We start from the raw sequence: 27,285 nt of genomic DNA on the forward strand, positions 1-27,285 counted from the left end.
AGTCTGTGCCTGGGCCACTCTGCACCAAAGATCCTCCTTAAGGGTCTGGGGGCCCTTCATTGTTTACCTCTCCAAAATTCTAACCCCTAACAGCACCCTCCTCTACCAGTCTACTGGGTTCTACCTCCTTGGCTCACCCCAAAGTGATGACATTGCTGTTACCTTGGTAACAGATGCTTTGTGAGTGGGTAGGGGGAATGGACTAGTGAAAGCAAGCTGTGGCTTCAGGGCACCATCAGAGCCCTGGGAGGTAGTGAGGTGGGGGTGGGGACAAACTGGTACAGGGCCCTGGGAGGGTGCAGCCAGGGGCTGTGACTCCTGACCCCATGACTCTTGTCCACCCTATGGCCCCAGCCCCAAGAAAAAAAAAAAAAAACAACAGAATAGAAGGGGCCCCTGGGTGGCTCAGGTCATGATCCTGGGGTCCTGGGATCAAGTCCCACTTTGGGCTCCTTGCTCAGTGAGGAGTCTGCTTCTCCCTCTTCCTCTGCCTCTCCCTGTACTTGGGCTGTCTCTCTCTCAAATAAATAAATAAAATCAAAGAAAGAGAAAGAAAGGAAGAAAGAAAGAAAGAAAGAAAGAAAGAAAGAAAGAAAGAAAGAAAGAAAGAAAGAAAGAAAGAAAGAAAGAAAGAAAGAAAAAAGGAGATCTCTTTCAAGAAGATCTCTTCATGGAAGAGACGGAAATAACCCCAATGCCACTATCCCACTCACATGAGAACATGTCTCCTGGACAGCCTCAGCTTGGCTGGGGAGGGGGGGTAGGGATTGCACACACTGGAGCCCATGTTGTTCCCCTCCAGGGAGCCTGGGGCACAGAGAGAGGGAACAGCTCACCCAGAGTGTGTTAGGGACAGTGCCACGGGCAGTGGGAGGGCGGCTCTATGCCAGTGTCCCGAGCTCCAGGGGTTGGTGGCAGCAGGGAGTAGTAGAAGGGCTCTCCTCCAGCCCCTGGGGACCTGGCTGTCCCAGATGCCACAGCCAGGAAGTGTGTCAGGCACTTGCGTAAGAGCCTTCTATATTTCCATAAAATCATAATTACCGATGCCTGCCATAGGCCTTTGTTCATTAGAGCAGTATCTGTCTCTGGGGCCTCGGTGGGCCAGCAGGGTGAGGTAGGGGAGATTGGGCAAGGCCAGGCCTCTCACCGTGTTCCCTGCATCCCCAGCCCCACCGAGCCTGGGCCCTCTTCCTCTCCCCAGCTGGGAGATGAGAACCGGACTTGAGCTCAACCATGACAGACTCCTTCACCCTAGGAGCTCCAATTCTAAAGCTGGAGAGAGAGACCAGCCACTCATGTCTTCAGCTTGGGCTGTCCTTGGCAACCCGTGGGGGCAGAGGCTTGAACTGAAGATGAGAGAAAATAGGTCGGTCCTTATGGAAGGAGAAGCCATCCCTGCCATCAGAGAATCTGAGTAGAGGAATCCTGGGAGTCATTCAGGCCAGGGGTTCTTAGTCTTTTGGGGATCTTAGATTCTCTGAGGAGAAGGTGAAAGCTCTAGACTACCCCCCAGAAAATGCTTATTCTCCAACATTTTACATAGCTTCAGGGGATTCATGAACTCCCTGAAGCTCACCTACAACCTCAAGATTAAGTATCTCTAAATAAGTAAATAGGATAGATGATAGATAGATGGACAGATAGATGATAAAGACTATTATGTCCTTACTCTGTCCACCTCTTTACATATGTTAACTCACTTAGTCCTCAAAAGAACACTAAGAGATATACAATTATTGCCCCCATTCTACTCCAACTCCCTATTTCAACCTAATCTACTACTCCAATTGTGCTAATCGAAAAAGAAGGAAAACAAAGTCCCTTCAGAGACTGATAGGTCTCTGCCCAAGGTCTCAGGACAGGAAGAAAAGTTCAGGCCAGGATGAGAACCAGTCTTTCTTCATGTGCTGGATATTGTGTTGCCTGCAGATCTGGAGTCATCCAGTCCCTCCCCCTGTCCCCAAGCTCCCAAGAGCCTAGCACCCACTTTCACTCATTCCGCAGTCCCATTAAGAGGCACCTGCAAGTTCTATTATGACTTCAGGTCTAGGGAGCCCTCCTGGGGTGACTGTTACCTACCCTTTTATAGCATCTTGCCCTTGGTTCTGCCCACTCCTCATCTCTGCCCTCTAACTCTGAGATGGGATCATGTTCCTTCTCCAGAAGCTAGCCTGGCTAACTCCTGCCCTGTCCCCAGTCACTGCAGTGGGCGTTGTCAGCACTGAAGCAATGACTCAGACTTAGTTCATGAAAGACTGCTCTGAAACACGAAGGCTGCAGGCCAGAAAGGACATCCAGAGGTCATGAGATGCAGCCCCCTGTCTCCTCCACATCTGCCCCATCTTGAGCTATTGATGCCTATGCCAGATGGGCCCCAGGGCCCACCAACTTCCCTGGCTTTCCTGGGTCACCAGGAGCGCTGCTTCCCCTGGGAATTTTTCCCTAAGTCTAGTCAGAATCTCCTTTGGAGGTGGTTCCCACATGAATTAACAGGAAAGTGAAAGAGGAAGCCGTTTCTTCTCTCTATCCCAGGGAAAGCCCTGGGAAGGGACCAATCTCTCAGAAGAAAGGAGGGAAGAAAGAAAACAACTTGCCCTGTCATCTTCCCTGGGCGAAGGGGAGCTACCTCAGTCATTCTTCTCATGGAAAGGTAGATATTACCTCTGTGTTGCTAATGAAAAAATCAAGGCTTTAAATGGTTTTGGTCCCTACCCAAGATCACACAATTAATTCATGATTATACGGGTATTAGAGTCTAAGAAACTCAGAATCTCTGCTCTTTGGGGGGAAACAGGCATACCTCCCCTCAGGAGGTCTCCAGCACAGAAAAGGCCCCTGTTCGCTCCCACCCAGGCTAGATGGAGGGCCTAATGGCCCTACCTCAGGGTGCGTCAAGCACTCCTATGTCTGAGTGCCCAGGGAGGGATGTTGGGCTAATCTGGGCTGGGCCAGAGGGAAGATGGCAGCCCTCACCTCAGAGGGCATTGGCAGAAGGCTGGCTAATGAATGGGCCTTTGGGGAGACTGGTCTGAGGGCTGAGGCCAGGATCCTTCGAATCTCCTTTCAGGAAAGCTAGTCAGTCAGGCTCAGAGTCAGTCTGCAGCTGATGTCGGTGGATCCGGACGGGGAGGGGACTAAGCCCCCACAACCACAAACCCTCACTTCTGCCCGTGTCCTACTTCTGCTACTGGCAAATAAATCTCTACTCCTGCACACAGTAACCTGAGCAGTGCTCCAATGGTGAGCTCACTCTGGGAGGACAGAGATGGCATGAATGGCTATATGCAAGGGCCAGCAGGAGAGAGGCCACAGGGCTCAGCCTCTGTTCCCTAGAGCTGCCATAAAGGCAGAACCTTCTCGAGTGCCACCACACCCCCACCCCCTGCCATCGTATCACCCAGACTTCCATCCAGAAGTTTCTCCAACCACAGCAAAGGAAGGATTCCTTCAACCTCCAACCTACCTTCCTTTCTTTGGACAGGCCAAGAGATAAAGCTAGACTTTTGGTCAGGGCCAAAAGGGGCAGGGAGAAGGCTGGCGGTAAGGGAGGACTCGGGGAAATGGCAAGTAAGCAACATGCATAAAGAGGTACCTTTGGGCCAAGTGGACAGAGGGCAACCTGGAGAGTAAGAACCGTCTTCCCTCCACCTCTCCCAACCTCCCCCCTCCCCATCTAACTCTATTTGTAGTAGGATCTCTAGGAGGAGAACGTGTCTTGAAGAGTTTTGGGGACCTTAGGTATGGAGACTGAGGCCTCTTCTCTGCTGAATTCCAAACACCAAGCCTGGAAAGGAAGACAGTTGTCTTGCTTTCCATCCACTAAGGAGGGACTGTCAGGCTTGGCCTTTGACGTTTGATGTTCAATTGTCCTCTCTCTGCTTGAGGAGCAGAGTCCTCTCCTTGAGGACTATGAGGACATCCCCTCATAGTCCAGGGATGTGTATACTTGGAGTCCTCAAGGCAGAGGCGATCCAGTTAATGGGGCAGAAGGGTCCACATTCTTCCACTACTTCGCTCTCAGAAAGTCCTAACTTGGATCTGACTCTCAACTATGCTTCTGCAGATCCGACCTTTTCCTGTGCGTCTCAATCGCATACGGACTCTGATCTCCCAAGTCTCTCCACGACTTTGTCACGCCCCAACTCCCCCCCCCCCCCCCGGCCCCCACCCCCACCCGTTCCGGGTCTTTTGGTGTAAAACTACCCCCTCCCCACATCTCTCCCTTTCAGGCTCCTCCCCATCTGGTCGAGCCCCCCCCAGGCTCCGCCCAACTCGCCCTCCTGGCCACCACGGCAGCCAATAGCGGAGAAGCTGATTTGCATAGCGGCGCGGGGGAGCCGCCGAGGGCAGGGGGAGGGACCAGGCGACCTCCTAAATCAAAGTTAGAAGGCGAGGACTGGGCGGAGGGGCCTCCGGGTGCGGGGCCGGGGCCGGCGGGGGGAGGGGAAGGGGATGGGGGGCGGGCGCAGAGGACGGCGGGGCCGGCCGGACACGGACTGCTCCGTCGCTCCCTCCCTCAGCTCATCCCCGCGTCCCCACTTCCCTCCTCCCCTCGCTCCGAGCAGCATCCTCTGCAGACCCTCGGTCCTCGTTCCCGGGGTCGTCGGGCTCCCGCGGCTCCGTGTAACTACCCCTCTTCACTGGGCAGCCCGGCAACTTTCTCCGCCCGCTCCCGGGAGTGGGGGGTCGCTTTGCCTGGGCGGATTGTTCCTGGGGTTCACTGGGGGGGCAGTCTCTGGAGAAGGGCCTCAGGGTCCCAGGGAGACATCTGCCATCTGCCACCTGCCCCCGTCGGGTCTCGGCACCCTCTCTTCCCCTCTCCCCCAACCATGACCGAAATGAGCGAGAAGGAGAACGAACCGGATGACGCGGCCACCCACACGCCCCCGGGGACCGTCTCAGCCCTCCAGGAAACCAAGGTAACTCAGGAAGCGAGAGGCCCGGACCCCTGCCCGGTGCGCCCCCAGCCCGGGTCGCCCCCTCCCCGACGCGGTCACCACCGTGGGCTCGGGTGCCCTGGGGTCACGGCAACGGGACCCGCCGATGGGACCCGCGCGACCCCTAAGGCTCTGCGCGGCGCCCGGGGCGAGTGGTCCGCGACGAGGGGCCACGGGGAGCCCCCGGCACGCAGGCACGACACGCCCTTGCGCGCGAGGAGCGGACGCCTGCCGCGACCCTCCGGGGAGGTTGTAACTCGGCTTTGTTGGAGGGAATCGGCGCAGCGAAGGCGGAGGGAGTGTGTAGCGGTGTGTAGCGAGCGGGTGTGGGCCGGTGTACGCGCTGGTGTGTGCGTGCGAGGCGCACCCCTCCGCGCCCGCCAGCCCCTGTGTGCAGCTCAGCCCGAGGCTCGCTCCCCGCCGGTCTCCCTGAAAATGTCTCCACGACCTGTTTGTCTGTGTGGGGGTCTCTCCGCTTCCTTTCGGCGTCTATGTGTGTTTACCCCGAGTCTCTCCGGATGACTCTCGGCCCCGCCGCAGCCCTGCATTCCCCCCGCCCCGCCAGGTTAGGCTCGGGGACGGGAGGCCGCGGCCGGGGGTGCGCAGCTTCCCGGTGAGCGCTGGGGGCTGCGGCAGGCTGGCCACCGCGGGCGGGCACCCGGGCACAGTGCTGCGGCCCCCGAGCCGGACAGGCAGCCCCACCCCCACCCCGGGAGCGGGACAGGGGGCGGGGCGGAAGGGAAAAGAGAAGTCATCGTAATTAATGAATGTCATAATTAACCCTAATTATGTATGATTGTTACTCCTGCGGGAGTCACAATGAATAAATTATTCCCCAGTGAAGGCAGGCGGAGCCCAGACTCCCAGCGCTTTAGGGGTTCCGGGAGGCCACCGATTAAATTTAACGCCCACCCAACCTCTAATCTGTCCACTTCCTCCTCAAGTTCTAAACGCTCAAGGCTGACCCGCAAGAAGTTCTGCGGGGAGCAACCTGAGCTGAGCTGGCTGGGGATGGGGAGAGAAAAAAGAGGCTGTGTCAAGGGCACTCCCTGCCTCCTCCCCAGACTCCAGGCCGAGGCCTCCTTCCCTCTCCCTTGCACCCTGGTGTTTTTTGTTCCCACCTGCTCCTGTAAGGAGGGGGGCACTGAAGACCAAAAAAATGGGTGGGGTCTTCGGCTCCTTCCTGGTGTGGAGTGCTCATCTATAGCTCTTTCCAATACCCCTCTTGCTCCTAATTCTGTCCAGGCCACACCTCAGGATATGAGGTTAATTCAAGGTCAAGGTCATCTAGAGAGTGACCAGGAGTAGACGAGTAGGAGCAAGGTGGGGCCTGGCGGAGGCACCCCAGGGAGCTCCTCACCCCTTAAACTAGAAGGACCCACTGGTTTCCATGTCAGTCTTCGGATCTGAACTTGACCTTCTTCTGCTCCCTTCTGAGAATGAGACTCTGGCTCTCTCAGAGCACAGAGTTAACTCCCCTTCTCAGAGATCCACGTCTCAACTAGGAGTGAGGTCTTGGGGTGGGAGGATATTACTTGGAATATTTGTGTTGGCTTTTTTTAAAGCAGAGGGTCTCAGGAGCCGAGCCCCATCCTGAGCGCCAATATCCCTGGCCTTCCCAGTTGCCTTCTAGTCCCCCAGGACAGACAGACACATTTCCCTGCTTGCTTCCTAAGAGCATGGGGGTCTCCCAGGCCCCTGCCTTGCTTCCCACAGGAGGTCTGGCTGCCCGCCCCCCCTTCTTAAGAGCTTTCCAAGAGCAGTCAGGAGCCAGGGCAGTGCTGCCTCAGCAAACCCACAGGCTGCAAGCTCAGCTGTGTGGGCAGGGGGAGGTCAGGCCTAGCAGATCTGCACCTCCCTCCTCCCAGCGCAAGGACTGTCCAGTGCTGTCACCTCTGACCCTGAGCCATGGAGATCACAAGAGCAGGCCACTGGAGGGGGATTGCATACCTTGCCTTGCCCCTTCACCCTCCTCCCCTAAATCTCACCCTTGTGAAGGACTGTTTTAACAACAGAGGCTGGGCTGGGGATTCTGGGTGCAGGTAGTGGGAGTACCCAGGAAGGCAGAGGTAGGCAGGGAGAAGATTCAGGGCCCTGCCAGCCCCATTAGCTCTCCACACCTTAACCAGTCCCAAGGAAGCTTTGGTCTCCAGACTATAGGGCTTGGGGAGGGGGAAGGGAGAGTGATGATGGCCTACCAAACTCAGTTTGAGGCAGGTACAACAGAGGGGGCTGGTGTCTATTAGATAGTGAAGCCAACATTCCAGGCTTATTCATCAGTGTTTGGGGCCCCCTGGGGGGGTGCCCTTCTTGCCAGCCTAAGTCCAGCCTCCTGCCCACACCAAGATTGGATCATATCCCTGCACCCAAGCTACTCAGTGACCGCTTTGGTGTCATTACTGCCATCTCTGCGTCCCCATGCCATCCTACCACCGGGTGGTACTATCATTCCCTTTGGTGCCATCCTTGGGAAGACCCTGCCATGCCAACTCTGCCATCTGAGTCAGCTTGTGCCACATCTGCCACCACCCACTGCCAGCTGCCTAGTGCCCTTTCAGGAGCTGGAGGGAAGTGAGGAGATACTGTGGGGAGTTGAGGAAATGAAGGGACCATCCAGTATGTGGGGAGGTGGGGAGGAGACAGGCAGGCCAGGCCCAGCCTCTGGGAGGGGATTCAGAAGAACAGGCCTGGTGGTCCAGGTTCCAAGCCAGACAAGCTCCTGGTACATCTGGAGAGAACAGGATCCAGGTGTGGCAGCTTACCAGGGTCCATGGCAACTTCTCTCCATGTCAGGGAATGGGTCCTCGGATACTGGGGGCACTGAAAAGATAGCTGATGGCAGGTAAAGAAAAACCCTCTGTGGGAAGAGAGGAGGACCCTCTCCTCCCTGGGAGGAGTCCCAAGGATACAAATACCTGGCCAGGCTGAGCCGAAATGAGGTTTGAATAGCCAAGCCAGATGTCTCTTGAGTGGACAGGCATCAAGCCATTTGGCAGAGGTGCCCCCATCTTGCTGTCTAGCCATAACCCTTGACATCTGCCAGCCATCCCAGGTGATAGGTTGTTCCTTCTTGCCTCTCTGCCCTCCTGGGATCTGGGGCGCACAGCAGAGCCCAGGAGTCGGTGAGTAGAAGTGGGGCTGCCCCAGTGCTGGGGAACATTCTGTTCCAGGGATCTCTGTACCCTGCAGAGGTGGCTCTTGGCACTGAGGCCAGGGGAAGACCAGGAAAGGGCAGAGGCTGGAGAATAAGGAGGCTTAAAATCTCATCCTGTGGGAATTACTATAGAAATAACAGCCTTGGGGGGTAGGGGGAACATGACTGATGTCTTCAAGTGTTTGAAGGACTGCTGTATATAAGAAGGAGTCAAGGGAGGAACAGAGCCAAGGTAGGAACAGAGCCGATAGGCAGAAAGATCTCAGGGAGGCAGGTTTCAGGTCTATATAGGGAAGCACTTTTCAGCAATTGCAGCTGCCCAAAGATGGAGTGACTGTCCCAGGAGAGGGTGCGCTTCCTGCCACAAGAGGTGACCAACAGAGTCAGACAACTGTCTAGAGGGGAAGTGGCAGAGGCATTGTGGGATGATAGTATGGGCTGGGGACTACTCTGGGTGGCCAGTCTTGCAGGTTCCTGCCAACCCTAAATGTCCTGATTGACCTGGTGGACAAGCCCACAGCGTAGCGGAGGGATGGGGGTGAGGGCTAAGGCAGAGCCCAGAGCAGCAGGACTTTCCTGGTCATTTGGGCTCAACAGTCAGAGCCATTGGTTCAGGTTCTGGCTCTGCCACTTACCAGCTGAGGACTCATCCTGTGTGGGTGATTTAACTCCTATGTGCCCGTGAGCTCATCTGCAAAGTGGGGCAAAGGTCATCGGTCATCACTGTCTCCGAGGGTAGTGCCAGGATTGATGAGGTGCTGCATCTGAAGCATTAGCTCCATCCCAATATTCTGGCAATGACAGCCCCTCATTATAGCGTGAAGTTTACCTTTTTTCTTTTCGGACCCAGAACCATGTATTGCCTAGAGAGCCTCTAGTCCCGTCTCTTTCTTCTTGGATGTGGAGGAACTGAGGCTCAGAGAGTGGAAGTGCAGTGACTTGCCCTCAGGCGGCAGGTGTAGCCTTGCATCCACCCCCAGCACATACATCCTCCCAGATCCCTCTGTGCTCCAAGCTCTGGCCCCGGGGCAGAACAGTGGGTGCTTCTCCCACCTCTCTGGGCCTGTGAGAGCCCCCAGAGCCACACTGGCCCATAGAATACATTTGTGTTCTAATGAATCCTCCCTCTGGCCCTCCACCTCTGCCCTAACACCCAGATGTCTGGGGCCCAGGGCCCCACTTCTTGCAGACACACAAAGAAGCCCACAGTGCTGTGCAGGAAGCCGAGTTTGGAAGGAGCTGGGCAACTCAGTGTGCCAGACACCCCAAGGCTCTGGCCTCCCAGCTGGCACACAGGGGCCTGTCTCTTGCCCAAATGTCTCCCTCTCCCTCTCTGCTTCTTCTGTTTTGCTGCCTGCTGGACTCCCTGGGGCCACACAGGCTGCTCCATGTGCCAGCTGAGAACCATGACCGAGTCTCCCTGCCCGAAGCCAGGCCTCTGGCCCCCTTTACCCATTACTTGTGGGAAGGAGTGGGCAGGGGTAAGGGGGCTCTCACCAGGGGCGAGGGAAGAGGTTCAAGGATCTGGGTAGAGATGTTTCCAGACCTCACTCTGGGTTGGAGTGAGCAATGGAAATAACTCTGGCCTCCCTGCAGAATTGACCCTGTGTTATAGAACATGGGCTCCGCTTAAGACTGCAGCCACAGGATACCTGGGTGGCTTGGTGGTTTAGCGTCTGCCTTTGGCTCAGGGCATGATCCTGGATTTCCGGGATCGAGTCCCGCATCGGGCTTCCTGCATGAAGCCTTACTTCTCCTCCCTCTGTCTATGTCTCTGCCTCTCTTCCTGTGTCTCTCATGAATAAATGAATTAAAAAAAAAAAAAAAGTAGGGATTTGATTCAACTGTCCCTGACGTTAAGGGGTTCCAGTCTCCTGGGGAAGTAAGAAGTCAATGACAATGACAATGTAAACCAGATTGGATCTATAACGGAAGTGAGTACTGGGTGCAGTGGGCCCCAGAGGAGGGAGTGGTTATGCTAAATGGAGTTCCTGCTGAAGAAGAGACAGCTTCCCAGAGGAGGAAATCACTGGAAACCCTGAAGGATAAAGAGGGTATTAAGTGGATCAGGCAAAGAAGAGGACAAACACATCAAAAAAGCTCAGAGAAATAAACACGGAGGAGTTCAAGAATCCCCGTGTCTGGGCTGCAGGTGGATGGTATGGGTCGGAAGGGAAGGCCTGGCCAAGCTGCTGAATCTCATGACCGGGGCAAGGGCCTTGACTGTGTCCTGAGGAGCCAGGAAAAGTTTTGAGCAAGGCCAGGGATCACCTCGCCAGCAGCTGTATGGAGAGCAGGGGAAGATGGGCAAGGGGAGGCAAGGGGTTGTGGCGCTGAACTGGGACAGGGCTGTGGAGATGATGTGGTGGGCATGGGGGAGGGGCTGGAGAGAGATTTTTTTTTAAATTTTTTTTATGATTTTATTTATTCATGAGAGACACACACACACAGAGGCAGAGACACAGGCAGAGGGAGAAGCAGGCTCCATGCAGGGAGCCCGATGTGGGACTCGATCCCGGGACCCCAGGATCAGGCCCTGGGCCGAAGGCTAGCACTAAACCGCTGAGTTACCTGGGCTGCCCTGGAGAGAGACTTTGGACAGGGAATCAGCTCTGAGGATGAGGGCCCAAGATGACCCCTCCCCCAATCCCAGCCTGTTCAAGAACACAGGTGGAAAAACTGGGGACCCGCAGCATCTGTTTGGCCCCCAAAGTATTATTTTTTTAAACTTGAGTAAATGGTGCACCCATATAGTGATATCCAGTGTAGCCACAAACAAGAATGATGAAACTCTTTATATGTTGGTATGGAATGATTTCCAAGATTTACTGTTAAGTAAAAAAAGCAAGGCGTAGGAAAAATAGTACACTACCATTTCTGCAATGAAAAAAAAAAAAGGGAACTACAACCTCCTGAATTTGTTTCTACCCAAATAAGCAGAAAAGTCTAGATTTCTTTTGAAAAGCTGGCAAACCTGGCCCCACTAGGCTGGCATGTAGAGTAGCCCAGTTGTCCAGAGAACCCCAGCAGCTGCTGTGTGGCTGGCGGGCCTGCCCAGCCAGGACTCCTTTGCTCATGGAGGTTCCCACCTGGCTCCTGTAGGTATCCGGAATCATGACCACCTTCTGGAACATGGCAGCCTCTCCCTTAGTACTTCCAGGCTGCCTCTGACCAAGGACATATCCTGGCTGCCAGCCAGTCCCCTCTGGCTTCCACTTACAGCCTCGCTTCCTCTCTCAGCTCCAGCGGTTCAAGCGCTCACTTTCCCTCAAGACCATCCTCCGAAGTAAGAGCGTGGAGAACTTCTTCCTTCGCTCAGGCTCTGAGCTCAAGTGCCCCACTGAGGTGCTGCTGACCCCCCCAACCCCGCTGCCCCCTCCCTCCCCACCACCGGCATCTACAGATGGGGGCCTCCCTCCCCCGGCCCCCTCCCCCTGCCCCATCCCACGGCCCCTGGCACCGCTCAAACCGGTCAGACTGCACAGCTTCCAGGAACACGTCTTCAAGAGAGCCAGCCCCTGTGAGCTCTGCCACCAGCTCATTGTGGGTAGGTGCCTGAGGTGCCAAGGAGAGGGGCCCAGGTGGGGGCGGGGAGGAGGAGGCCAGGGAACAGCCCCATGTCGGGCTCTTGCTATGCAGAGCCCTTGATCCTAACTGAGCCCCGCAACCTTGGGGTGGGTGGGTGCCCAGGGTCACTGTTTACTAGCAATGCAGGCTTCAGTGCTAGTTGACATGGGGAGTGTCTGAAGGGTAAGCCCTGGGCCTCGAGGCTGACGTGTGTGGATGCCCCCACTTCCTCTGTCCGATGCCCTAACCTGCCCCTTTGGCCCCGTGCCCCTGAATGTATCCTCCTTTGCCTAATCCTTCTTGCTGAACCCAAATTCTTCTCAGGAAACTCCAAGCAGGGTCTGCGGTGTAAGACGTGCAAAGTCAGCGTCCACCTCTGGTGCTCCGAGGAGATCTCCCGCCAGCAATGCCCAGGCAAGGCGGTGAGTGGGGTTCATGCAGGGGTGGCTGGCTGTGGGTGCCCCCCAGCACCGGCATGTGGGGGGAATGAGTGCCTCCCCCGATCCAGGCTGGTTCCACTCGTGGGGTGGTCCTTGGGCTGGGGGAAGGACAAGCCCTTGGTGGGCTATGACAGCCTCATGCCCTTTTTCTGCCCATCTTGCCATAGTCCTCCTCCTTCCGTCGCAACTTCAGCTCTCCGCTCCTTGTGCATGAGCCACCCCCCGCCTGTGTCACAAGCAAAGAGTCCCCACCCACCGGTGAGTCCCCTACCCCTCACTGCCCCTCATCCCGCTGTGGTGTGATGAGAAACCCACACATTCCTCAGATGGGCACCTCTAGTTCTTGGCACTTCCCTTTTCTGAATCCCCTTGTCCTGAATGGAGGGTGCATTCATTCATTCATTCATTCATCCTTCAACAGTTTATTGAACACTTACTAAGTGTCAGGCATTGTGCAAGACATGGGGACAAGGCACGGAAGAAGGTGGAGTTCATGGTCTAGTAAGGGAGCTGGACATGAAATGGATAATCACACAAGTCATCCATTCATTACTGTTCTCATGAATGCCCGAACCCGCAAGGATAGGGACTAAGAAAAAAGTAGGCACCGTCCCCATCTGCAGGGATAGTGAAAGTGTCCAGAGATGCGCAGCATGGCGAGTTATTCCAAGGGGATCTGGAGAAGACTAGTGCAGGCAGAGAGGGTCTGGGGGTGGGACAGGGCAGGGAATGAAAGTAATACAGGGCTTCTGGGCAGAGCAAGGGTGGCAGCTGGGTGCCCGGCCTTGAGGGTGGCTCCTTGGCAGGGGCCAGCGGGAAGGTAGACCCCGTCTACGAGACCCTGCGCTATGGCACCTCCTTGGCACTGATGAATCGCTCCAGCTTCAGCAGTACCTCTGAGTCCCCCACGCGGAGCCTGGTATGTCAGGCACCAAAGGCGAGCCTGGGGGGGCAGGGGTCTCTGAGGGCAAGGCTCCAGGGGCTGAGCCCTCCCCCGACCCCCGACTTGTCCCCAGAGTGAGCGGGATGAGCTGACTGAGGATGGGGAAGGCAGCATCCGCAGCTCAGAGGAGGGCCCTGGAGACAGTGGTGAGTGGAGGCGGGCCCGGGGGCAGGAATGGAGCACAGGCCGGCCACTCCCTGCTGCCTCACGCGCTGGCCCTGCCCTGGCATCTCTAGTATTCACAGCCCCGGCCGAGAGTGAAGGGTCAGGACCAGAGGAGAAGAGCCCCGGACAGCAGGTGAGGTTATGCTGGCACTGAGCCCTGGTAGGCCAGACGGGAAGGGGATGTCACGTCTCCTTGTCGTTGACCCCTAGGTGGGTGAGAGCATGGTGAGTGGGAGTATCTGCTCCTTCATTTATCCTACGTCTACGGGGATGGGCAATGCCAGGGTGAGTATGCAAGGAAGGCAGGGGGTATAACCCCTCCCCGCATTGAGCCAGTGCCTGGTGTGCCCAGTCCTGTGCCAACTCCCCAAGAGTGGGCAGTTCCAAGGAGTAGCAGGCGAGGAGTATTCCCTTTCTCCCTCCTTGACCCAGTCCCCCAAGGATGAACACAGAAGATAGAACCTGACCACTCCCTGCCATGGACCCAGGTGCCCTGTGTCCCACCTCTTAGCTCCCCCGCCCAGGGTAGGCAAGGTCAGGGCAAGTGAAGGGGGGGTGGAGTGAGGAGAGTGTCACCCTCCCACCACTGACCCAGAGCTTTTCCGCAGCCCCCCAAACCCCCTCTGCGAAAGGACGTGGGGCCCATGTACTCCTACGTCGCGCTCTACAAGTTTCTGCCCCAAGAGAACAATGACCTGGCTCTACAGTAAGTCCTCTTTGTGGTCTGGCCCCACTGGGCAGCCACCTGCCTCCAACCTCAGGGCGCTGCTCCCAGACTTTGGAACATGAATGTGAGGGGGACCTTCGGGAACCTTCTCCTGGCATGCTTGAGGCAGCTGAGGCCAGAGAGGAACTGGAATGCTCAGAGTCCAAAAGGGATTGGTGCCGATGTCATATCTCCTGCCCCCCTGCCCAGGATCTGCCCTAGAGATTGTCTGCTATACCTGTGGTCACAGTGTCCTCCGAGGGCGTCAAGAACAGCTCCCCCAGCTGCAGGGGGTGGGTGGGAGTGTGCTGGGGATCTGGGGGCCCCAGAGGGTTAAAATGTGGAAAGGGCAGATCCCTCCTGCCCATTTGCGACCCCAGCTCTGTCCTCCCAGGCCTGGGGACCGGATCATGCTGGTGGATGACTCTAACGAGGACTGGTGGAAGGTGACTTGGCTGGGTGGGGAGCAGAGGGACCCTGGTAGGCACTCCCCCATTCCCCACCTTCAATGGGCACTGCCTCACCTTCTCTCCAGGCCCAAAGACCTCCCCTCCTTCAGCCTTGGGCCCTAGCCAAGCCTAGGACCAGCACTTGGGACTTGCTCTCCCTTGGACCCTCCCTGCCTCAGCCTGTCCCTCTGCTCACCTCATGCCCTTCTGAGTGCAGAAGCCACCTTACTGGGGGTTCGGATACAGGAAGTCCAGGATCTGGTGTTTGATGGCATTGGCTCAGAATGGGCATCAAGTCTAGAAGAAGCAACGTGGGAGGGGGTGGCACTGGTGCTCATTGCCAGCCTCATCCCCAGGGCAAGATTGGCGACCGGGTTGGCTTCTTCCCAGCCAATTTTGTGCAGCGAGTAAGGCCAGGTGAGAACGTTTGGCGCTGCTGCCAGCCCTTCTCTGGGAACAAGGAACAGGGGTACATGAGCCTCAAGGAGAACCAGGTGAGTGCCTGGGCCCTGCAGCAGCCGGAGAGGTGGGTGAGGGAGAGAGGCAGCAGGGGCACAGGTGAATGCCCTGGAGGAGGACACTTGTAGCCTGACAGCAGGAGGGAAGGCAGGTCAGAGAGGTGGACTGCAGGGCCCCCCTCTCATCCCCCCCTGGGAATTGGGGCTGAATTTGGTTAGACACAGCCTGGGGGAGGGGAAGAGCACTAGATTAGGAGTCCGGAGGCTTGGGTTTGAATGTTGGCTGTGCCTCTGGCTTGTGTAAACCCCCGATAAGCCCTTTTCCTCCCCTTAACCTCCCCTGTGACATGGGTGTTTGGCCGGGGCGTTAGGCCAGCTGGTCTCAAAGGTCAGCCCCAGAGTGCTGCTCCGGGTCTACTGATCTTGCCACCGTGCCCAGTACCCTGATAGGATCTACTCCCTTCCCCCCAGCTGATGTCTCCAATTTCATCTGCTCCTGGTCCCGTCATCCCCTGGGGTGGCCCCCTGGGAGCCCTCAGCAGGACTCAGGGCCAGGGCTGTAGGCAGAGCCAGGACTCAGCTCGCATCTCTCCCACTCAGATCTGTGTGGGCGTGGGCAGGAGCAAGGATGCTGACGGCTTCATTCGCGTCAGCAGCGGCAAGAAGCGGGGCCTGGTGCCAGCCGACGCCCTGACCGAGATCTGAGCGTTGCCCAGAGAACCCAGCTGCCACCCCTGCCCATGCCTGGCCCTTGCTTCTGGCCCCGGGAACAGGAACAGGCATCTGCCCACACTCTTCCTCCCTCCACCTCTCCTAGGGGCCACTCCCCATGACTTGGGAGCCTTCTGCACGGAGGAAGGTTTTATTTTTGGGGTCCCAAGGTACCCCGAGGGGCTTGCTCCCCTGGACTTAGGGGTGAGGGAGGAGGGGACAGTGGGAGGGAACAGGGAAGCTCCAGGTAGGTCCAGCCACTGCCCAGACCCCACTCCCCAGTTGCCTTGCTGAGTGCAGCCCTGGGCAGGGGGGTGTTCCTGGGGAACTCTCCTGCTGCTTTGTCCAGAGGGCCTTCCCACTTCCCATGTCCACACCACCTTTGCATGCCTGACACCACTGCCCTCTCCCCGCGGAGCCCCTGCTTGGGTCTATGTGCGTGTGACCCTGCGGCTGTCCCTTTGGAAGGAAGTGGGGCCGAGTGCCTCAGTCCTCCGCCCCGGGGGTTCAGGGGCGGTGGGAGGGGATTTAGGACTGCAGGAGGATCCTGAGTCCACCTGCTGGTTTCACCACCTCTGTCACTCCATCAATTCTCAGGAAAGTTCTGTGGGAATCTCTCCCATTACTTGAAACCACGGGCGGACAAAGGAGGGGAGGGCCGAGTTCTGGGGAAAGTGTGGTAGATCAGAGACCGTCTCTTCAAGGAGAACAGTCACCACAGAGCAGCCTCATGGTACCCTTATCCACTGGAGAGGGACACTCCAGAATGACTTGCACCCAGAAACCTGACTGAGAACAAAAAACTAGCCTATGCTTAGAACCCTCATTTCACTGTCAGGACTCTAGAAGTCCCTGGTGGCAGGAGGCAGGGCTGGCCACCCAGGGGAGCCTGTGCTGCCTCCTGTCCTGGGTATCACAAGGCCCACCCCAGGAGTCCTGCCTCAAGGCTGACCAGGCCACTGCTCTTCCTCGCCCTCTCCCTCTGGGCTTTGCAGGAAGCACTGGGACCCCTCCTTCAGTGCAGGGGACCCTTCTGACCGAATCTGCACCCTTATCCTGGACAGAGAGTCCTGGGAGGAAGAGGGAGTGCGAGATGGTTAAGGCAGGCCAACAGTTCTGTTTGACCACCAGGAAAGGAGGGGGTAGGCACCCTGGAGGGGGGGGGGCGCACACAAAGAGGACCCCTCCCTTACAGGTTGTTTTTCTCTGGTGCCAACCTCCCTCTCCCCTCCCAAGCTCAGAGCCTCCTCTTGTGCCCTTGATCGTGCCAGCCAATGCCAGCCCCCACCCTGGGCACAGTCACACCCTCCCATACCCACTAGCCCCTGCTCCACTTCTCCCCCCTCGGAGGGGGGCTCAAGCCACACTGCCCTGTTTGCTGCCATGAGGCCCCCCCCAGCAATATCCCAGGGGCGGGCCCGATGCCCACTGTACATGAGGCTGCATGATGGGTCTGCTGGGGCATTGCTGAGCCCCCAGACCCTTAAATAAATGTTTCTTGTCCCAATCTGTGTGCTCTGTGTGTCTGCTTGGGAGAGAGGATGGAAAGGTGCAAGGAGTGGGGCGGGGGCTGGAGGTGCCAAAAGGAGACTAGCTTGGAGGGGGAAGAATTTGTGGATCTCTGAGGGGAGGGGTGCTGGGGTTGGCCCACACTCGCAGGGGTCCCCTTGCCTTCCCCACTCCCTCCCACCTCAGCAGCCTGAGATGGGGATCTGGGGAGGAGTTTAAAAGAAAAGCTTGGCAGGGGTGTGGTGGAGTGGGATGTCGCCAGACGCTGGAAGGGGAGAGGGTACCACCGCGGTCACATTGTGGCTCGAGGCACATCTGCGTCGGCAGGGGCCAGGCACCCAACTATGCGCATCCACACAGCTCTGCCCACCCAGGGTGCCCTCCAAGACCACCCGAGATCAGCCTCGCCCCCGCCACCCGCCAAGCCGCAGGCAGAAAGGCTGGCGGCGGGGACAGTCGCCGCCAGTGGGGCCCTGAGATGACTCAATCACGGCCGTCATCGAGAGCCTGGCACGAAGGGGCCTGCGGCGCCCCCCTCCCGCAGCAGTGCCCGCCGCCCACCTGCTCCGGCAGAGCTCCCTCGTTCCCCTCCACCCGCCTGGCCGCGTCATCGCCAAGGCGAGCACGTCCTGCGCTATTTATAGGCAGAGCGAACGCAGAGGGAGAGAGAGGCGGGCTGCGGGGGTGCCAGGGCAACGCCAGAATGCGGGGTGGGGGTACCGCCCCTCCTGATGGGCCCCCGTGTTCGGCCGTCCAGCCCCCCGACCCCCAAAGCAAGATTGGCCAGGTAGAGCCAGACACCCTAGCTTTCATTGGGTGCCTTCACCCAGGGAAGGCTCTAGAGCTTGGCAGGTGAGCAGCGGGAGGAGGAGGAGGACTTCTTCCTAGGACCTCTGATGGGGGAAGGAGAAAAGGGGTCACAAACCCAGTCCAGTGGCTTAAAGAGAGGGGAACTCACCTAAATAGGCACCCGCCGTGCCTGAAGAGCCAGGCCAGGAACTTTATGTAATCCTCTCCATGACCTAGTGAGGAAAGTGGTACTCTCCCCTTTGCACAGATGAAGAAACTGAGGCACAGAGCTATTAGGCAGCATATTCAAGGTTATCCAGCGTATCCCTCCCAAACCTGCCTCTTTACGTAGGGACACTGAGGCCGAGAGTGGACCAGTAACTTGCCCAAGATCACCCAGCAAATTGGTGACCAAGCCGGTCTCAGAAATCATGTCTCTTGCCTCCCAGGTCAGCAAAGAGCCACTCCACGTCCGCTGATGCCCTGAGCTTGCCACCGTGCCCAGTACCCTCATGGGATCTACTCCCCCCCCCCCCAGAGAGCCCATCTGGGTCCCTCAGTGCCTTAACCCCACAAGATGGAAACGGAGACACCCCAAGATGTTGGGCCCAGGTCTCTAGGGATCGAAAGCCCACCCCATTGGAGAGAGTGAGAGCCTTTCAGCCAAGTCTGCACACTCCACTTGTGCCTGCCACCAGCCAGCAGCTGGCCTGGACCCCCCCTCCTCCCTGGCCCATTTGCCGCACTGCTGAGTACAGCAGCTTTTTCGGGTGGCTGAACCACTAACAACATGCTCACAGCCTGGGGGCTGGGAACAGCTGGTGCCCCCACGATAGCCTCTGCCCTCCTCTGTGCCCACTCTCGGGGTGGCTGGGCCAGCAACACCACCAGCCTGAGGCAGAGGATGCCCAGGAACCTGCCGGTGCCAGCTCACCATTTGGCTCTATTGTCTGACCCACGCGTGCCCTCCCTCCCTCCACCTCAGCCTGAGACTAACCTGGCATGGATGGTCTGTGGATAGGCTTTGGGGAGATGCAAAAAGACAGGGAGTCTGGCAGCCAGAGACAAGAGGCAGAGAGACAGATATAAGAGAGGGGGTGGATGCACAGAGTGAGACCCCTGTGCAACCTCACCCATCTTGCTAGCACCACCCTATTTGGCCTTGTCAGCCTTTTTCACCTGTCATCCTTGACACGGTCCACCCAGTGCTTGGGATGGGCTGGGGCCATCTGCTGAGGAGCACAGTAGGGCAGCAGTGGACTTCCAGCCTCTGCTCTCCCTAGGCCTGCAGGAAGCTAGCCTGGGTCTCTCTGTTAGCCTTAGAGAGAGCACAGGGCAGGGGGCTAAGGACTCTGTCCCCCTTCTGCTGCTCGTGGCCCTAGAGCATCTGCACGCACTACCTCCACGGCTGCCTACTCTGAATCACGCCCTCCCACGTTGGGAGGATCAAAGGCAGGTGCTAGTGTTCACTCCATGCTGAGATTCTGGGGAGTCATTGGCTTCTCCAGGCCTGTTTCTTCTCCTAGAAATAGAACTGGACTTGCTTAGGGAGTCTTTACCTGAGGGCCACGAGCCCCTCTAAAAAATGATATGCAAAACTACTACGTGGTGGGATCAGTTGTATGATCTTGAGAGAATAGATCTATCTTCCCATCAGAATTTCCTTAGGCTCCAGAACCTGGAAGAGATCCTCCAGTGCTTACTTTAGGGGATCTGCCTGCTAAGGGGGCCCTCCCTGGCCCTCCCCTGGAAGGGGTTGGAGGCCCACGGTAAAAAGAGGTAACCTCCAGGTCTGAGGTGAGCTTCAGAAGGAAGTGACTAAACCCAAGGTTTCCCAAAAGATAGGCTCCTACAACCCAGCACCCTTCTCTCCCACCCTAACTCCTTCCAAAACAACCCCAAAAGTGAGGCAGTTTCCTACCCCTGCAGCAACCTGCAAGAGAACAGCGCCATCTCCTGGTCCCTGGGGGGAACCGGCTTCATGTTGCGAGCTCAGGAAGCCTGGTGGGGAGGGTAACCTCTTTCTTCTTCCTGTCATCCCTCCACTGTCCGGATGCAGGGGGTGGGTGTGGGTGTTGGGGGCATGGTGGAGGGGTGGAAGGGGGGTGGCCTTCAATGCTCTTTCTCTCGTGGTCCAGCCAGCTTGGGAAGGTTGTCCCATTTTCCAAGCTGGGAACTTGGCCAAGGTCCTCCCCCTTCTAGGCCACAGCCTCCCCCCCATGTGGAATGGCAAAGGATGATAGCAAGAGTTAAAGGATAAAGTTCACACAGGCTGCTACAGTGGTGACAGGAAGCCCAAAAATCAGGTTCTAATGCACATGGGTGGTGGTGAAATTTCTCTGAATATTTCTTACTGAGTCTGGGCTGCCCTGCCTTGGGTTACCCACCTGACCCACCGTGTCCTCACTGGACAGAATACTAAAGGAGGAGTAGGAGGGGTCTGGTGTCCCCAAGAATATGCTAGTTCCATCTTTCCTCTGCAAGTGCAGATGAGAACATCTGTCTAGCACATTCCTTCAAGTCCCCAGCTGGCCTTCACATTGCTCCTAGGAGAGGGGTGGAGGGCAGGGAGGAAGCCAGGACAGGATGCCAGTCCTAGCTGTGCTGACGACTAAAGGAGGTGGCCCCTTCTCTGCAACTTTTTCCCCCAACCTAGACCTCTGGCACTTCTATTTGACTGGCTGACACCTCCCACCTGGACATCTGTCCTTCAAACTGCCACCCACTCAATATATCTAAAGCTCTTCTAGCCATTCTCCCTAACCCAGTTGGTTCCTCCAACCTCCTTCCATGCCTTCCTCCGAAGGCATCACCAGCCCAGTTTCCCAAAGCTTGAGGCCTGGGACAAAGCCACTTCTCCCTCAGTCCCCACAATGTCTACCTAAGTCCTCTTTACATCCTAAACATCTTGAATCCATTTCCCCATCCCCAACACAGCAGGCTGTGTGAACCCAGCACATCACAGCCTTCTTCATCTGCAAAATGGAGAGTACTCTTACTTTACAATGTTAGGAGGATTAGGGACACCTGGGTGGCTCAGTGGTTGAGCGTCCCCCTTCGGCTCAGGGTGTGATTCTGGAGTTCCACATTGGACTCCCTGCATGGAGCCTGCTTCTCTCTCTGCCTGTGTCTCTGTCTCTCTCCATGTCTCTCATGAATAAATAAATAATAAAAAGTTCTTTTAAAAAAAATTAGGATTAGGGTGGCCCTGGTGGCGCAGCGGTTTAGCGCCGCCTGCAGCCCAGGGCATGATCCTGGAGACCGTGGATCGAGTCCCACATCAGGCTCTCTGCGTGGAGCCTGCTTCTCCCTCCGCCTGTGTCTCTGTCTCTCTCTCCCTGTGTCTCTCTCATGAATAAATAAAATCTTAAAAAATAAAAAAAATAAAAATAAAAAAGTTAGGATTAGAGAATCAATGTTAGTGTCAAGGGCCTCACAGCACGTGGCTCAGAGCAGATACTTCACTGAAGCATTTATTATTTTATTTATTCAAGAGAGATGTAGAGAGGCAGAGACATAGGGAGAGGGAGAAGCAGGCTCCCTGCAGAGAGCTCAATGTGGGACTTGATCCTAGAACTCTGGGATCACAAGCAGAAGGCAGACACTCAACCACTGAGCCACCCAGGCGTCCCTTCACTGAAGCATTTATTGGTGATTATTACTACCAGCTAAGTGGCAAAATAGAACTTACTCCTGGTCAGTAAACAGGGATACAAATTCATTAAGCAACTCACAATCACTCTGACAAGTGTTTATTCCAATTTCTGCTGAGAAAAACCTTTTCCTTTGTGCCCCATGTGATGGGTATCAACCAAAAAACGGTTAAAATATTTTCAGTAATCTCTATACCCAACCTGGAGCTCAAACTCACAATCCCAAGATCAAGTTGCATGTTCTGAGCCAGCCAGCCACACTTCCCAAAAATCCTTCTTGTGGGGGGGGACACCTGGGTCAGGGTGTGATCCTGGGGTCTGCCCGTCTCCTGTGAATAAAATCTTTTTAAAAACCCCTCTTGGTAGGAAGACTTCGACTGCGGACACCAGGGGACAGTTGAGAAATACATTCTTACTATTTGTCTATTTATGACAGAGAAAAGCAGACATAGGCAGAGGGAAAAGCAGGCTTCCTGTAAGGAGCCCAATGTGGGAGTTGATTCTGGATCCCGGGATCACACCCTGAATTGAAAGCAGATGGTCAACCACTGAACCACCCAGGTGTCCCCATGCTTACGATCTTGATTTTTTTAAGATTTTATTCAGAGACACAGAAAGGCAGAAGACACAGGCAGAGGGAGAAGCAGGCTCCATACAAGGAGCCCAATGAGGGACTGGATTCCAGGAATCTGGGATCATGTCCTGAGCCAAAGGTAGACGCTCAACTGCTGAGCCACCCACGCATCCCACCATCTTGACACTTCTTAAACAATGTGACAACTTATGTTGGTTCCCAGTCAACATTTGGGACCACTTCTGACATGTCACCCACCCAGTTTTGAAGCACAGTATTTGAGGTCGGAGTAATAGCCATTTTTCCCTCCCTTTAGATTAGGCCCTAAACCCAACTTAAAAGAAAGGAAGAAATCCCATCTCTCCCATGGACGGGCACAAGGAAACCTGAGGCCAGTAGCCAAGGAAGAAATGAATAGGCACCCTGGGAAGGGCCTGCACCCCAATCCTCATGTGATCAGTTCTGACCCTCTCAATGGTGAAGATCCATCAAGCAGCCAGAAACTTTGAAAAGAGACAGGCAGATAAAGGTTTGTTTTATTGAATAACTGATCTGATTCATGCTGAGGCCACTATGTACAGACAAGAGAGAGGGAGTTTTATTTCTTGGTCTCTTCCTCCTTGGACAGAGTCTTGATGATTTCCTCCTTCTTGGCCTGGAGCCGCTCTTCACGGCGCTTGCGGGCCTCCTTGGTCTTAGATCTGCGGGCCTCAGCCTGGTCACTGGGTGATGGAAGAGGAAAGACAGGTCAGTCTGAGAATAAATGAGTTGCTGGGGAGACAGGAGCACATGCCCAGATCTCTCCCTTTGAGCCTAGTCAGCTTGAAGAATGAGTACCAGGGGCCACCAAAAGCTCTTGCTTCACAACTAAGCCACAGTCCCTGCCCCACAATGATGGCAGGTCTGGACAGAACAGGAGCACACATTTCTTACTCAATGGCTGTACTCTGGACACACTGTGTGCAAGTCAAAATTAGGCATTAGCATATTTTAAAGGTCTTAGAAGAACCCACCCCCACGACAGAGGCCAATTCCTAAAAAAACTTACGCCAGAAGCTTCTTGCGAGCCTTGTCTGCCTTCAGCTTGTGGATGTGTTCCATGAGAATCCGCTTGTTCTTGAACACGTTACCCTTCACTTTCAGGTACAGGCTATGATACCTGCAGGGTAGAAAGCAGAGGCTCTGGTCAGCCACGGAATCATCTACACAAAGTCCCTAAGTACACAGGGTTCCTTTCCTCTCTATTCCACAGGGACTGTCTCCCCCAAATCAAAACTTTTTGTGCAATTTCCAGACAGAAGAGCTTGCCTGGAAAGTTAGGTTCAATTCTAGGGCTATCTTGATGTTGTAGGGAGATGGGTACGGACACCAACACAACAGAACGGAAAACCTTTCTTAGAAAGGCCTAAGACATGTGGCTCCCTCTCCAAGGCCAACGAGACAGATTGTGGGCCTGAGCAGAGAGCAGAGAACAAGCTGTCAAAGCACTACATGGTTCTTAGTGGGCCTGAGAGGGCGTGCTTACATGTGGCGGTCAATCTTCTTAGATTCACGGTATCTTCTGAGCAGCCTGCGTAGAATTCTCATCCTCCTCATCCACGTTACCTTCTCAGGCATTCGAGCATTGGCAGTACCTTTTCTCTTACCTGCAGGGAAGGGGAGTTAAACCCACTGCAGTGCTCCTGGGTCTCAAGGCCCTTACTAGAGCCAGCTGCTTGGTCACAGCGATAGCTGCCGATTTCCAAAACACTTCACAATTCACTCAAGTCATCTGCCAAGCACTTCATCTCATTCTCACTTTACAGAAGACGACCCTATGCATTTTTCATTTATCCATGTTTAAGGAAGCACCAACAAGGCAATTACTCCCTTGAGTAATGTGTGCTCTACAGGGCATATGCAAAGGCAGTATGGTTAGCTGGAGGGGGCTTTAAAGGGGGTGTGACCTTCGTCTCCCTAAATCATCCTAACCCTAGAAAATGCTTTTAGGATTTACTGAATAACATTTTCAAGTACCCAGAAGAATCCGTGGCATAGTGTAGTTGATCAATAAATGTGACCTCTTTCTACCAACACCTTCAAATCCAACACTAGTGTCAACTTTCTGATTTGTACAGAGAAAACACAGCAGGTATCATGGAGTTAAGAAAAGGACTCGAGGGGAGACAAAATGGAAGTGAAAAAGATCCTGGATATAACCCAGTCTAGACTCAGGCAACTCTAATTTAAGTCTCAGAGAAAAGGGAAGAACACACTTACCAATGCCCATATGCCTGCCCTTCCGGCGGGCCAGAGTGTTTTTCCGGCACCGAGCTCGGGAATGGACAGTCACAGGCTTCCGGATTATCAGCCCATCTTTGATCAGTTTTCGTATCTGCTGACCTGGGAAAACAATGTAGCTAGTCAGTGAACTGGCCCCCCAAATACCAGTCACAACCCAGAGTCCAAACAGGACAGTGCAGACATCGCTTACATTCCTGGCCCAGTGGTCTCAAAATGATACAAATACTGGAACTTTCTGTTTATTTCTCTTTTGTAAAAAAAACAAAAAAACTGCACTTTTGTTCTATTTTTTTCTAAATGTTTTACAGCACACTCAAATTATATGTATTTGGGGATATGTGATCAACAGTGTACAGATACGGCCTGGTCCTTCAGATCCAGACTCCCCTATTAGCTACTGGGCTAAGACAAGATTAGGATATTCTGAACACATGTCACAATGCCATAAATTCAAACTGGTTAAGAAATTCCCTGGTACTGACCAACATTCTTTGCTTGACCAAACTTTCATCAGGGTCCTGGAACCACTTCCCAGGCCCGCCTGTGCACTTCCTTATAAATTCTGCATTTTGTAAGGTCATTGTTTAAGTCCATTTAAGCAGATAACCTTGAAACAAGATCAGGTTCTTCATCCACCAGCATTGCCCAGGTGAGGTCAGATCCCCCTGGCCTGTCTTTAGCAACAACCACTCCCTTACCATTAGAGTTTCCTCTTACTAATCTTCCACCCGCTGACACTCGTACCACTCTCCTTGGCCAAAACTTTCTACTTGGCTGTGCTATGTTCAGACTTGATTGCAACTTTCATCCCCCACTGTAAAATCCCACTGTAGCGGTCCCTACACTTGCAGCAATGGTCCTAAATAAAGCCTATCTTTAACGAAGATCACTGAACATATTTTTCTTTAACAGTACTACATGGAAGTAACAGGGCTATGTTGCTATCTGCATGACTGACACCTCTTTATCTCTGGCACCCTCATTTTTGAAGACTCCAGACTATGAGCTTTCCACAGTTTGTCAACAAAACCATGACATCTTGGGACACCTGGGTAGCTCAGTGGTTGAGCCTCTGCTTTTGGTTCTGGTTGTGATCTCAGGGTCCTAGGTCCCTCACTGGGCTCCCTGCAGGGAGCCTGCTTCTCCCTTTGCCTGTCTCTCATGAATAAATAAAATATTTTTAAAAAAATTGTGACAGCTTTCATTTCATGAAGGATGAGAGGAGCAGAGTGAAGATCCCAAGAACTCACGGGAGTTTGCATTGGCGATTTCATTGGTCTCATTGGGGTCCAACCAGACCTTCTTTTTGCCACAGCGGAGGACACTGGAGGCAAGCCTCTTCTGAAGCCTGAGCATACTGTGACAAACAGAAAACCTGATCAAGCCCCTGGAAGCCATTCCCTGGCAAAACCTGCCTTCCAATCTTTTAACGTCCTGAGGATAGGACACGGGAGGTGGATGTGTACAGGCATTCAGTATTTAAGACAACATCCCTCCCTCCACCCCCATATTAAGAAATCTTTCCCATAGCAAGATTTTTGGGCAGTGCATTCCTGCAGGGGCAACTGGCCGCCCTGGAACGAACACATAGACCAAGCTATGCCTTAACTCCTCTGCCTCGGTTTTCTCCTCTGGGAAAGGAAGTTTATGGATAAAAGTGGGATGAAGAGGGGGCTTATGCTCTTTCTGGTAATGAGCTCTGGAACAGGCGTTTAAGAACCCGAGGCTGGAGGGTCTGATTTGCTCGTCTAGCCCTTGGGTTAGTTTCCCTTGGGCCTGTTTCCCTCGTCTTATCACACTAATAAACTTACGTCCCGCTAGCCTAAGAGTTTTCTTATGAATCGCCCACGGGGTGGAAGGCATCGCCTCACTCTTAAGTAGTCTGAGGCCCGAGGCCTGGACGAGACCTGTCCTACGTCACATGGAAGCAGAGCTCGGCCCGATCCCGGGCGCCCAACGAGTAAGGGGGCCACAGCCTAGTCGCTGCGGCGGCCCTTCCACTGTCCCGGCAAGCCGCTCGCAACCCACACGGGGTGCGAGGCCCACCCTTCCCGCGGCCTAGCGTTCTCGGGAAGCACCCCCCACCCCCACCCCCCGCCGGCCGAGGCCGGGGCCTAGTGCGCTCGGGCCAGCCCCAAGCTCCGGGACCGGCTGCTTCAGGGCTGTCTCCACTTCATCTCTCCCACCCGGGGCCAGGGGAGCAAACCACGCCGCCCGCCGACACTTAGGATCAACCAAAATCAGGGCCCCGCGCGCCCTCACCTCATGGCTGCGGCCGCAGCGCCGAAAGGAAAGAACTCCCCCTGGCCGGGCTCCTCCCACTATCTGCGAGGGGGAGAGCCCATCCCCTGTTCCGCTTGAGCCCCTACTCCCCGCCGGTCCTCTCATCCTCTGACACTCTAAACTCAATCCTATCCTCTGTGAAGACCGAGACAGCAGAATCTAGTTTCGGGAGTCGGTTTTAAACTTAAAAACACAGAAAATGTATCCTTTCGGTGAGGCAAAGTGGTATAGTCCGACTTCCTAATAGGCATGCGCAGCAAGGGGGCCGGTCACGTGGGTACTGGAAGCCGGAAGTCACGGCTGGATGCCGCAGGCGGGACGTAGTTCTGCTAGAGCGGCCTATTTGCAGGCGTTCTGGGTTCTTTGGAATGATGTTTTCTTAGCGAAAAAAAAAAAAAATAGTGGAGTGAGAGAAGATAACGAGGGGAGATATCAGTCAAGAGCAACCTTTTATTCATTCTTCCAGTACATTGGGAAACCCCTGCAGCACAGGATAGATCACCAAAGATATATATATGTACATATGTGTATATATGTATATATGTGTATATATATGTATATATATATATTTTAAAGATTTTACTTGTTCATGAGAGACACACAGAGAGAGAGAGGCAGAGACACAGGCAGAGGGAGAAGCAGGCTCAGTGTGGAGAGCCCAATG

General features: G+C 55.0%; 2 protein-coding genes and 1 long non-coding RNA gene across 6 annotated transcripts; 1 reads left to right on the forward strand and 2 right to left on the reverse strand.

Moving 5' to 3' along the window:
• Window positions 1-4,423: 4,423 nt before the first annotated feature.
• On the forward strand, window positions 4,424-17,037 carry STAC2 (SH3 and cysteine rich domain 2). 4 transcript variants are annotated; one of them, XM_038547448.1, is made up of 13 exons: window positions 4,428-4,919; window positions 11,332-11,436; window positions 11,577-11,638; window positions 11,983-12,080; window positions 12,266-12,356; window positions 12,905-13,017; window positions 13,115-13,187; window positions 13,278-13,339; window positions 13,417-13,431; window positions 13,815-13,912; window positions 14,307-14,358; window positions 14,718-14,855; window positions 15,420-17,037. In XM_038547448.1, the coding sequence occupies exons 1-13, from the start codon at window positions 4,864-4,866 to the stop codon at window positions 15,522-15,524; spliced, it is 1,068 nt and encodes a 355-aa protein (XP_038403376.1). In that variant the 5' UTR covers window positions 4,428-4,863; the 3' UTR covers window positions 15,525-17,037. The 4 variants fall into 4 exon arrangements, with proteins under 4 accessions (XP_038403375.1, XP_038403373.1, XP_038403376.1 ...); XM_038547447.1 differs by having other exon boundaries at window positions 4,424-4,919; window positions 11,332-11,638; window positions 14,718-14,778; XM_038547445.1 differs by having other exon boundaries at window positions 4,427-4,919; window positions 11,332-11,638.
• On the reverse strand, window positions 12,505-17,701 carry LOC111097360. The gene is made up of 3 exons (XR_005364427.1): window positions 17,601-17,701; window positions 14,558-14,658; window positions 12,505-13,412 (listed from the first exon to the last, which is right to left on the reverse strand). It is a non-coding gene; the product is annotated as an uncharacterized LOC111097360 (long non-coding RNA).
• A 4,858-nt stretch (window positions 17,702-22,559) lies between these two features.
• On the reverse strand, window positions 22,560-26,707 carry RPL19 (ribosomal protein L19). Its single transcript, NM_001313782.1, is given in 6 exon segments — window positions 22,560-22,777; window positions 23,104-23,214; window positions 23,581-23,701; window positions 24,315-24,437; window positions 25,589-25,695; window positions 26,601-26,707. Coding segments are annotated over 6 exon segments (591 nt in total). The 5' UTR covers window positions 26,606-26,707; the 3' UTR covers window positions 22,560-22,653.
• Window positions 26,708-27,285: the final 578 nt, after the last annotated feature.

The sequence above is a fragment of the Canis lupus genome, chromosome 9 (genome assembly GCF_011100685.1).
Source record: "Canis lupus familiaris isolate Mischka breed German Shepherd chromosome 9, alternate assembly UU_Cfam_GSD_1.0, whole genome shotgun sequence".
Classification (NCBI taxonomy): Eukaryota; Metazoa; Chordata; class Mammalia; order Carnivora; family Canidae; genus Canis; species Canis lupus.